Here is a 12,264-nt window from a genome sequence, read left to right as displayed (position 1 = left end):
GTAGAAAGTAAAATCATCAATCCCCCGCCTCTATGATTTAATTTCGATTTTTGATGCTCTGTGTACGGAGCGGTAGAAAGTGAAAACATTAAATCGGATATTCGGATTTTATGCATGTATGAGAGAAACGAGTTGGCACAATTTAAAGGATTAAATTATTTTGCACGAAGATCTTGAATGCACATTTTCTAACGATCCGCAGAGCGATATAAACTAGACTTTCCCAAGGCCAATTCTTCCGTGGAAGGGTTCTCGGGAACAGTTTTAATCGCCGTGGCGTTATAAAACAGTTGTTAGCAGTTGTTAACAGTAATTTTCGGAGAGGGTGAAGGCCAGGCGGTTGGGAGAGGAGAGGAGAACGGTCGATGTTCACGCGGAACGCGGCATTGCGGAGATCAGATACCATGCTAGGAACAAGGCCGCGACGCGACGCCGCGCCGGTTGCGGGACACAAGAGAGCTTTCGACTCACGTCAACTTTAATGCCCTCGACGGTATAGCTGTGCTTCGTAGGTTCTCCTCTAGGCACGTATCTGTAGAATTCCTCGTGATCCTTGTACCAGGTGATGGAGTAAAGCTTGTCCGTTCCCAGCTCGTATCTGGAACAAGAGAACAAACGGTGCAACCGCTTATTATTACACCTGCGATACCTCCTTGCGGTCGGTGTGTCTGCAGCGCCCGCGTTTCCAAACACCCGACCGCGACTAGTCTTTTAACGCTCGGATGCCCGACGATTCTCACGATTTCACAGAATCCACAAACACGTGTTAGGTTCGCGCTAAAGTTTTAATATGAATTCCTGGTTTTATATAATATTTCAACGTGAAATCGCGTACATACACTTTCGCACTGACCTAATAGATTCCGCGGGTAACAGTATGCAGCTTCAATTGGTCGTTCAGTCTGATTTTTTCGAGCGTATTTTCGAAGCTGCTTTATCTGGTTCCATTGATCTTCTCATCAACTAGACAGACTTCAATTTAAATTGATCGTCATGTAGATGGACGCTGGCTTTGAAGTTCCGGGTTAAAATCGACCCGGCCATCCGAGTGTTAAATGCGATATTTTTCAGCTTTTTCAAACCGTCGATTGCGAAATTAGAGAAGAAACCGATTGTCTGTACCGTGTTCGATTTACAGAACATACGGGTCACACTGATTTTTAACCTACTTCAGAGATTCATTTTCATCGTTATGATACCGCTATTATAAATTTGAAGTTTCCAATCTCGGTTACATTAATTAGATTAATTTAATTTTCTGGCAATTTCTGGAGTCGGTACACGCCACTCAGCGCGGTAATAGCGTCCACAATATTGATTAAAGCGACAAGACCTTTCCCGGTTGTCCAATACACTGATCTACAACGACCGATTCGATCGCAGTCAATGGATTTACTACCAGAGGAGAGGAACTCGTGACAAAAAGGAACGATATCAAAGTTCCCCGGTAGATGAAAAGAGGACAGCAAACGAATTCCATTAAACAATACAGCTTTCGTCTGGCACATTTTCTTTTATCCTCGATTGTAGGAATAATATTCTACCATTCTGCTCCCGCAAGGAAACTGCAGTGGTCCCCTTTCAATTTAAACGTTCGTCAATTCCTCGTTCAACAGCACAAACAAGTCCGCCAGGCATCAATGAGAAAGACATTAAACGTAAACCCTTTCGTTCATTGGTGAATTGATTCAATTAATAAGAACCATGGCAAATCTAGGCTAATGTAGACTTCGCGTAAGAAGAACTGTCGACAGCCCTTCATTATTTACATCGCACACAAAAGAAAGCTTTCGCGCATGAATGGTTACAATCTCGACAAGCACAAAGAACATACATTGCACTTTCGGATCGTGAAGAAATCGAACGTGACACACGTCGGTGAACCGACTCGTGTAAAATCAAGGAATCGAACGGGTAGCTCGGTAGTCCTGGGTCAGAACGGACCCAGTTACGACGGTTTGAAGATTAACGAGGCGTGGCGTTAGCGCGCCAGCAAATTCGAGAAGTCGACAGCGAGAAGTTTCCGCGAGGTTGGGTCGCAGCCGGTATCGTGTTCCGTCGGCGCGGCGGAGGCGAGAAGAAAATTTAATTGGTAGAAAACGCGTTCTCGCAGCGTGACTCGCAGTTCGAGTGGTTTGTTATCCAAACGATCGTCGCGTCGTCGTCGTCGTCGTCGTCGCTGTGGAAAGCAGAGGAACGTCTAGGCTGCAGAGAGTTCGCGCGCGAGCGCGAGATCGTTTCCCGTCGTCTCTCAAAATCGACGACTACAACTACGACGTCGACGACGACGACGTTGGCGACGTTTCGGAGGCACGTTGGCGTTTCCCGTGCGCCCTCAGCCCGTTTCTCCGAATTACCCGACGAATTTTCCGTCGGCCGAGTTTCGTCGGCGCGCATTAACGAGATCGTTTCGGCGTGCACGGTCGAAGCTATTACCAGACAGAGGGATAAGCAGAAGGGAGCGGGCGAGTGCGGGGAGCCGATGAAAATCCGAGGAGCTCAACGTTGCACCGTTTGCACCGCTTGCACCGCTTGCACCCCCGCGATGCGTCGCAACGCACGTTTACCGGTGTCGAGCGAGACAGGTACGAGCCCCCGACGATCTCCCTGTATAATCGTAACGCGAGCCTATCTGTGCTCGTTTAATTACTTTACGAATATTAATTGTCGCTCGCGGATTAGTGGGGCCGCGGTCTCGTTTCGCGTGGAACGAGCTAGCCTGTTGCGCACCACGATTCCATCCAGAACTCCGATCGGAGTTAGTAATCGAGTTAGTAATCGCCGATTAACCGACATGCAGCTCTCGATCCGATTTCGTTACAGCATCAGAATCGAGCGTGTTGACGTTCTCTCTCTCTCTCTCTCTCTCTTTCTCCCTCTCTCCGCTTCCTCCCATTCCATGTCGTCGCTTTTCCGCTGAATTCCGGACCGGGGGGGAAAAAAATAACAGAGGGAAAAAAAAGCTATCGCGGCACACGGTCGGAATCGCAAATCCTCCGGGACGCTTTCGCTCCGAGTTTTTCTAAGAACGAGATCAACGGAGATAGAACTCGATTAGCAAATTGATGGAACTCCGATCTGAACACCCTAACCCATCCCTCCCCCCCTCCGTTCGTTTAGTTACCCGGTTCGTTCGTTCCTACCGTCGTCGTAAAGCTTCGATCGCGGATGTTGATCAATTACCGTAATTGTACGTAGTTTCCTTCATTGGGAGGTTGTTGTCACGCGACAGAGAGACTAGTCTCTCTCTCTCGCTCTCCCTCTCTTTCGGACGCGACTGTTCGTGCAGGCCAGCGCAAGCAATCACGTTAAAGCGCATACCGACGAGAACGTGCACGCTCATCGCGCGATTCCCAACGGCCACGTCGCGAGGCGCCGCGACGGCTCGTTTAGACGCTCGATCGCTTTTTAACTCGCGGACATGACTCCTCCGATTCGCTTTGTGTCCGATTCACGCGATTCTAATACGAACGTCAGCTTTCCGAAAGAAGGCACTCGTGATCCGTGTTGGTTCCGCGATCTACCGAGGATTGAGGATCTACAGGTCCTGCAGCGTACTATCAAGGTCTGGGTTTGATCCTTCAACTGTCCCCGGTGTGCTCCTCAACACATTGAGCATCTCGTCTATCGAGAATCTCGGACTAAATGTCTAAATTACAATCATCAATTCCATAACGCAACGTTGTACTGTTTAATATGGAACGCAACTGATATTCCACGGTTCAGAGCACAGCGGCGAGTGTTCACCGGCGAAGAGTTCAGCACGCGTTCGAGAGTTCGATATCGAACACGTTCCACGGGCACGGTAATATCTCGTTGGACGCGAACGGACGAGATCTGTGCACCGGAGGATCGACAAAAGGTAAGCGGGCGCGGGCAACGACACATGTGCCGATTCGACATAGTTCGGATGGTGCTTGGCTGTTTCAGCCGGTAGCGTAGGATCGTTGCACCATTGCGGAGCGACGTGGTCGCATCGTTGCATCGTTGCATCGTCGCATCGACGTACCCAGGGGGGCATCGGTGGGGGTTGGCTCGATGGCGAGGGGGCACAGAACCGACGTTGCCACCACTGCCACACTGCCACATACCACACACTGCTATACACAGCCAGAGCTCTGCTCCCGTCGCCGTAGCAGCTCCCTAGTTCCCAGCTGCAGCTACTGGAAAAGGGATTGCCGCATTCGAGCGTAGGTGCACAATTTGGAGGGCCGCGTCCTGGGATTGATTTGCATCCACCGGCTCATTTGCCGGGTCGTGTCCTGCGGGAGTACCCCTCCGCGCCCCCTTGTTTTCCCCGGAACCACCACCCCTATACCACCGACAACCCCTTTCCTCTTTCCGCGTGTTCTTTATTCCGCCCTTCCGATGCGAACTTGCGTCGGGACCCTTTACCCCTTGTAAATGATATGACGTCTCGACAGCGTCTATGTCTCCTGCGATCTGGCAGAATATTGGTGATCGACGATATCATTGTTAGACCCCCTATTCTTCCTCCCATCTGTCCTCGGAAATTTTATGTTTGCGCTGTACGTCGCATATGAAATTCCGTAAATTTTCACTGCCAAAAAGCGTACAGACGCTGTGTTCACGGTGAGCGTGCGGTTATGTTGGAGCAGCGGAGGAAGCTATATGAGCGACGATAAAAATTGGTCATCTAATAAACACAGCTCGCGACGCCAGTGTAAACACTTTTATTATACAGCGATAGAACGTGTTTCTACTCTTCCCTCTCGTCTTCGTTCTGATCGTTACGTTTATATTGTACATTGTTCTTGGAGCTATGCAACTTTGATGCTACTCGATTATACACGCGATTAATCTTGCGGAATGGACGACGCTTTGTCCGAATGGCAGTAAATCAGCCTTCGATTTTAACTGCAGCTTCTGTCACTCACAACTACCTCGAACAGTTTTCGAAGAATTCGCGAAGAAAATGAGAACCGAGAATGTTGTAAATGTTGTAAAGAGCTTCCTCTCGCGCCGTGAAATAGAGAATAGTTTTCCTTTAAAAGTGCCAGTGTGCATTTATTAACACCAATCTCCAACAGTGAATCATCGATTTTCACGGGACGGGTAGACCAAGGATAGGCAAAGTGTTAAGTACGAGTAAAGTTCGTACTCCTTTGAAATGGCCCTTTCACCGCAGAGTCTCGGAGATCTTGGCGGCTCGGCGAGTCCCATTGTTCGAGGCGGAACAGTTCAGAATGGCGGGACTACTTTTGGTTTCGCCTTTGAGCCGATCGACTGTGCTCGGGAACACTCTTTCCGTTCGAATCTTGCTGCCAATTTGCCGAAATCTCCATGGTGAAATTAGAGGGGCGTAGGACGGGGCGAGGAGGACGCGGGGTTGAGACCAACGAGCCGGAGCTCGCGAAGGACGGTAAACTAATTTGCAATTTATACCCGGCTCCGGGAACGGTCTGGTCTCTTTGGCGTCGCTCCGACGTTCGACCGACACCTCTCTCGTCAAAGAACTTCTCGTCCTCTCCCCCCCGCTTTTACCCTCCAGTTACCCCTTCGGACGACTCTTTCGCTGCGTCGCGACGCCCCGCCGCGCGCATCGTTCCGAGACGCGAGACGCCTCCGTCCATCGAAACGATCATCGTCGAGTCAACCTGCTGCATCCGGAATGAACCGAACCGAACGAGAAAACGGAAATCGACGTTTCGACACTGATGTCTTCCACTTCCTCCTCGGCGACGCGTTCGGGGTTGATTAACGCTTTGACAATTATTCGACGAGTCCCGCGAAGCCATAGCTCGAACTAGCTGGCTCATCTCTCGCAAATTGAGAGTCTTCCGCCTCGCCGAGGAACGCTAAATGGAAGAGCAGATTTTGAAAATTGTAGAATATTGTGCTGCGAATAGCATCGTGCTATCCACATCAGTATCGAATATATTCCGCATGTATTAATTACGACGAAATTGTAGCTACCCGAATCTCATTCACCCCGTTCCGCGTTCTTGCAAATATTCGTAATCGAAGAGTCATCCAATTAAAAGGTTAAATAATTACAACGATTAAAAAGAGGAGCAGATTTCCATTCAGCTCGCTCGCTCCCTGCAATTAATAGGGAAACTGTTTATTTATTCCGGAAATATCCGCGCCCTCTACTGATGACAGTATCACAGTGTATTCATATTTACATTCTTCTGGTTCACTTATCGGATAATTATGTTTGTCGGTATCGTGCACGAGAGAGAGAGAGAGAGAGAGAGAGAGATACAGTAACTTGTGACACGATTCTCGCGAATTCGGTATAAGTTTGATCAATTTAATGAGGTTTTTATTTGTCCGTGAGCCGGCCGGAAGCTCTCAGCGAGTGAATAAATTCCTGCTTATTTCCCAGTCGCTGCAAATTAATCCCTAAAATTCGACGTTTCCGCAAAAATCCAGAATTTACGAGGTAGCTCGCATACGCGAGGGTTTCACGTGAAATTGTCATGTCCCATAAATGGGTCACGGGTCTCTGACCGTATTAAAAATGAATTCTTCCGGTCGACATATCGAGCGCACCGCAACGGAATCTCCGAGAAGGGATCACCCGCGATAAATCTTGTAGTTACAGTTTCTGTTTGCAAATCGTCGCTGTTTCGATCTCGTGAAATTTGTATACGGCGGAGCACAGTATACGGTCTACCGTCGATGTGTTAACGCTTCGTCCACGTCATAAACCGAGGCAAGCTGGTCTACCTTATACACGTCTGGTTCCGTTCTACGTCTACTCTTGTTGGTAGATAGTTTCCCGACTGTTTCCATCCTCTACTTCTGCTCTCCCTCTCTCTCTCTCTTTCTATTCAATTTTTCCTCTTGCCCGCGCGATACACGATTCCGCGAGAAGTTTAACTTCTGTTAGCGTTTCTGTCTCGTTACACGCATCCGAGGCGTCTCGCTTTATCTCGCGGTTGACTTTTACCCGTTCCAAAGAAACACCTGTCTGTTTCACGGTACCACACGGTCTCGCCGATGGACACAGATAATTCATTTAACCCGGAAAACCTGGAGAGAGAAATTCCTGCCCGGGAGAAATTTCCCGAATGATTATGAGACGATCATGCCACTTCCTCCGCGCTTCTTCGTCCTTGATAGCTTCTTCCTCGACCTCCATATTCGTTTTGTTGCACACGTCGGTACAGTTTGATTACGAGTAAACTAAAAATTATTTTTCTCATAAAATCCGCTGTCGAATTACGAGACTATTACTTTCCCTCTGTTTCTTCGTCCTCTGCATTCGTTCCGTAATAAATGTATTCAGATATCCTTTGGCTCAATTCGTCACGTTTTCTTCGCGCATTGTACACACCGCAATATAAATATGAACAATAGTATTCGCCGCACATATCGCTTTATCGTGCCCCGGCTGAACGTACAGAAACGCCATTGTTTATTGGCAATAAAAGAATTTGCAAATTTAACTATTCATCTTGCCACCGTATCAATGGAATGAATATCAATGCGACTCGAAGGGATACTCGAGAGAGAGAGCACCCTTCTGCATTCAAATGCTTCCGCTATGCACCTCGTGATGTTGTCATCAGGTTATTTAACTCGGCGGCTACCCAATTTGCCGGTGGTGTAAATTTCTTTGCCTTTGGAATGTTCTTTGTAAAGAATGTACGCGCATACAATCGCTCGTAATGTTATCAGTCTGCAATCAGCGATTACTAGATTGCGGCCTGTGTTCGTCGCAGAAATTTCACGGAACCCAGTGCATAAAAATATAAAACGTGTATTTCCATACGCGTGTACCAGCTTGTAAAACTACACGCATTCGAACATCGATATATTGACCCTTTGCAGTCGGAGCTATTCTAATAATTCCGTTATACATGATTTTCTTCATTTCACGGGAAATGAGCCTCTTAACTGTGTGAAATGGCGATACCTAAATCTGGATAAATCAAACAAACATACTTAATGCCTGCAATGGCGTTAATTGCGACCTTTTTGACCATTATTTGCGAATGCTCTTTTATATTTAATTGCTCGCTTCGGATGAACGAGTCACTTCTCTCAATGCGGTGGAAGCATCTCGCATCCCCTCAGCTCGCAATTTCATTTCTGTGGCAAAAATTAGACGTTCTGTGCCTTCTTTACTTCGTAAATTTTCAGTCTTTCTTCTTTTGCTTCGTTCGCTCAATTGATCGAACGACTGCTTCGATGGCCGACCCGGTCTCATTACAACGCGTGGCAGTTCAAAAGTTTTGTCAAGCCAACTGCGATTTTTTTTTAAAACCTCTTCTTTCCGAGATGCTGCCGTCCATTTATGCTTTATTTCCGACTTCATGTTTCTTCGAATTTCTTCTTTTTCTTCGTTGGATTACTCTTCTTGACCACACAAGTAGTTTTCAGCAAACGACATTTACATTGGCATTTTGCAATTGCTGCGTAATGCACCATATTTGCCTTCGTGTAAATATTTTAACATTAGATAGCCCTATAATAATAATAAATGCTTCTGAATCGGGTAAAACATCACTTTAAAAAATATCATTCACGTCTGCAAAATCTTATTTTAACAATAACTTGTGAATCCGCACATTTCCGCAATTGTTTTTTACACGAAAATAAAACTGAAACCTTCCACTTTGCAGTGGTTAGAAAAACATTATCGGGACGGACCCGGAAGTACAATTCCTTCCGATTGTATGTACTTTGAGATTAAAACTGCCTTCAAATTCAATATTTTCACTTGCTGTTAATTTATTTAAATGAACAAATATCTGATTAAAATTGTGTGAAATATCTGCTACAACACTATCCGCCATCAATTTTCTTAAAATAACTTTCGTGATTAAAAATATTTCACTTCAAACAACTGTAATAACTCGTTTTTACCTGGGATAAGTTTGACGAAATCGACTTCTGGCCAGCTAGATCGGCCAAATACCCCGCAGTGCGACTGAACGAGGAGGAATATCTAGCAGACAAGGTTCCGGAATAAAAGAGCAAGCATAGGCGATCATGTTGGCGTGTAGTTGGTCCGGCGGCGTCGACGACGGGTCAAATGGAGAGCGACGAGAAGCGCAGACGAGGCAAGCAGCAGCAGGCTCGCGTTTCCTCGGCTCGAGGAAAGGGAGAAAGGGCAGGGCAGGGAAACGCGGAACGACGCGGGAAACGAACGTACCGTACGTACGAACGGCAGTGTCGATTGAAAGGTGGGAAAAGACGGCGGGGATCGGGCGGCGGCTGCTCCTCTTTCGACGCGGTGCTCCTCGAGGTATCGAGAAAGTGCACACACTCCAATTTGCCGGCGCTTCGCGCGCTCTTCGACTTCTCGTTTACGACGTTACGTGGCGAGCATACTGCCGCTTTGAGCTCGCGATACGTGGAAATGGAAGGTGGCAGACCGGTTTCCGGTGCTTTCCATTGGTCTCGCATGGACGGACCATCGTTCCATCCACCCGCTTGCGTTTCCTCTTCGATCCCCCTAGATCGTCGTTTTCCTCGGCGCGCGCGTTTCGAACCGATCCGCGGAACCGCTTTTCTTGTTGTTTTTTTCTCTCTCTCTCTCTCTCTTTTCTCTTTCTCGGGGACACGAAGCACCCTCTAGCGCGCGTGCTCGCGCCGGTCGACCTTATTTTTCTACGTGAAAAGTCGTTGAGCCAGCGCGCACCACTAATTAGAATGCATATTCCGGCCAGCCGTAATTGTAGGACGCGCGACGTTGCGCCATAATTTCATTACGTTTTAATTAACATGCTCCCACGGCCGGGGACTTAAAGATCCCGCGCCGGAGGATCCTCGAGGCGGTTTTCGAGGCTCCCCGAACGACGCCGACGACGTTCGATATATATTTGACCATCTCGTCGATACGACGCCGACGACCGAGCCGGCTCGTTTCCTGCCGGAAGACGCTCCGATTCAAAGCCGTCCCGGACTCGCGCAATTACCGGTCAGACGTACCACAGTCCTCGATTTCTCGAAAAACTTCCACGAAGATCAGTTTAATTTTGCAAATGCGTTCTTGTAATATGAAAAAAATCATTTATTAGGCTGTAAAGGAAGAAACGCAGGATTTTTGTTCCTTTATTTTAATTTCGATTTTATACCAATAAATATTTACCTTAATTTAATGAGTTATATATTAATTTAAAGCTTGTTTTACCCTCTATTTAATTATGCTTTTGATATTTGATTTTAATCAAATATTTATTCAACTATTTGGCTTTCATTTCAGGATGTCAAAACGCGATACCAGTGCTGCACTGTGCATTCGTTGACACTTCCTTCGCCCACACTTCGGCGATGTCGTCCTAGTTTGAACTCGTACAAAAAAATCGCGTTTTGACATCCTGAAGTAAAAGCCAAATTTAATAAAAATTTAGCGTAAAACATATCTGTGGTTGCAAGGAAAAACGCCGCATGTCACAATTTCAAAAAAATTGAGTTTATGCATTCATTGAGTTTGGTAGTATAGGATCGACGTGTATTTACCAGAAAAAGTCATGAAAATAAATTCGAAAGGCTCAAAAACATAATGCAATTGAACCGATATCCTATGGCAAAGCGTTAGTGATCAAAACTTTAAACGGCAATATCTCGAAAGCGAAATTATCTGACATGCGGCGTTCTTCCTGACAACGACAAATATATACCTACAATACAAAAGAGCGTAAAACAAGCTTTAAAATTACATATAACTCATTAAATTAAGGTAAATATTTATTGCTATAAAATCGCAATTAAAACAAAGGAACAAAAATCCTGCATTTCTCTCTTTACAACCTCATACAATGGTATTATTCTAGATCGGAAGAATTGTTTAATTTTCAACAAGGCAGTGTTTCATAACTCGAGCTAAAACAATACAGTCGAACTTCGATTACCCGTGCTAATTAGTGGAACATGATCGTTCGGAAAATACAACAATTACATAATATCAGTGCTGAATTTAATCCTTATTGACGTGCGCAGTAAATCGTGTAGCGTATGGGTTGGTTTAACGCAAAATAATTCTTTGTGGAAAGTATTCAGACGATAAAGAATTCGATGCCCGGATAATCCGAAGTTCTACTATATGTTGCGGCATCATTTCCTGCAGCAGTCCAATTAATTTCCATCATTTCTTTTCTATGTCCACCGTGAAATTTTTCGAAACCCTCGCTTCGAGGGGTAATTTCACCCCCACACGTATCCGCTAATAAAAAAGAATAGGTGTCACAAATATTTTTACCTAAACCATAAACGTGGAAAAATGGCGTGTGGTTCGTTGCGGTTTTTCGCGGAATAATTGGCACGCGTACTCTATTCCTTGTACACGGCCATTTGCTACATTGATAACTCCGGCAGGTGGTAAAATTCGGTGGAGCTGCGTGTTTTATTAACTTTCTAAAATTTCGATCGAACATGAACGTCTAGCTATCAGTGGATAAAATTGCTGGATGCTGGGTTGTGGAGAGAGGGACCGGGATCGGTCAATAGCCGAGCGATTTCCGGCGGGTTAATTTGCTGGATCGTCGAAAATGTTCGCGCCGAGTGTCAGAGGGACGTAGCTCGAGGCGACATCCCTAGAACCGAAGGGATCCTAGGGACTTGAACACTGCGATTGTAGGTGGACAGCACTCCCATCAGGAAGGGTTTATCGACGGAATTATCGCGCGTCCGTTCTCTTCCTCGCGGGGACTGTTATTAGAAACTTCGCCCGAATCTATTCTATTAACGCGCTTGAAACAATCTGCTGAATGAGCCACCGACCGTACAACTCCCTAGTTGCGTATCACGTGCTCGGCTGAATTCTTATAAAAATCGTTGAAAATTGCACGCATTTTCATCGTGAACGCACAAAATGAATAATATACGCCATTTATTACAATGATTAAAGAAGCACCTATCTAGCTGGCGGTCGCAATCGATGCATAAACAGTTCGTTTAAGAAGAGAATGGATGCTAACTTGGCCCTGCGGCATTACCAAGGGATTGCGGAGGAGAATAACTGGCCAAAGTCGGCGAACAATCATAAATTTTCCTTATTCTATCGCGTTGATTACAGGCTAACTACTTCTGCGGAGAAATATCGCGGGATTTTTTTAATAAAGCGGAACAAATGGTACTGAGAGGGTAAATACCCATCAGAGCATTTACTTTCGCGAAACAAAGAGTTGCCGGGGCAACGAAAAAAATTCTTCTCGAAGAAACAGAGAAGACAAAAACAAAACAAAATAAAGGAACGACAAGTAGGAGAGACAAACATTTGACGAGGTTTTAGAAAGCGGAGGCCGAACAATAGCGACAGTTTTTCGCGAATCGATGACGCGCAAC

The 12,264-nt window shown here is 46.2% G+C and overlaps 1 protein-coding gene across 3 annotated transcripts in view; it reads right to left on the bottom strand.

Annotated features, from left to right (window-relative positions):
- LOC143214763 (cell adhesion molecule 3-like) overlaps positions 1–12,264 on the bottom strand; it is a 71,175-nt gene that overhangs the window by 23,118 nt on the left and 35,793 nt on the right. For all 3 annotated transcript variants that reach the window (XM_076436137.1, XM_076436136.1, XM_076436138.1), the window contains one exon: positions 472–598. In XM_076436137.1, coding sequence (XP_076292252.1) covers positions 472–598 — 127 coding nt within the window. The remainder of the gene's footprint in view (positions 1–471; positions 599–12,264) is intronic.

Source organism: Lasioglossum baleicum, chromosome 13 (assembly GCF_051020765.1).
Source record: "Lasioglossum baleicum chromosome 13, iyLasBale1, whole genome shotgun sequence".
Taxonomy (NCBI): domain Eukaryota; kingdom Metazoa; phylum Arthropoda; class Insecta; order Hymenoptera; family Halictidae; genus Lasioglossum; species Lasioglossum baleicum.
This window is presented reverse-complemented; position numbering and strand designations above follow the sequence as displayed.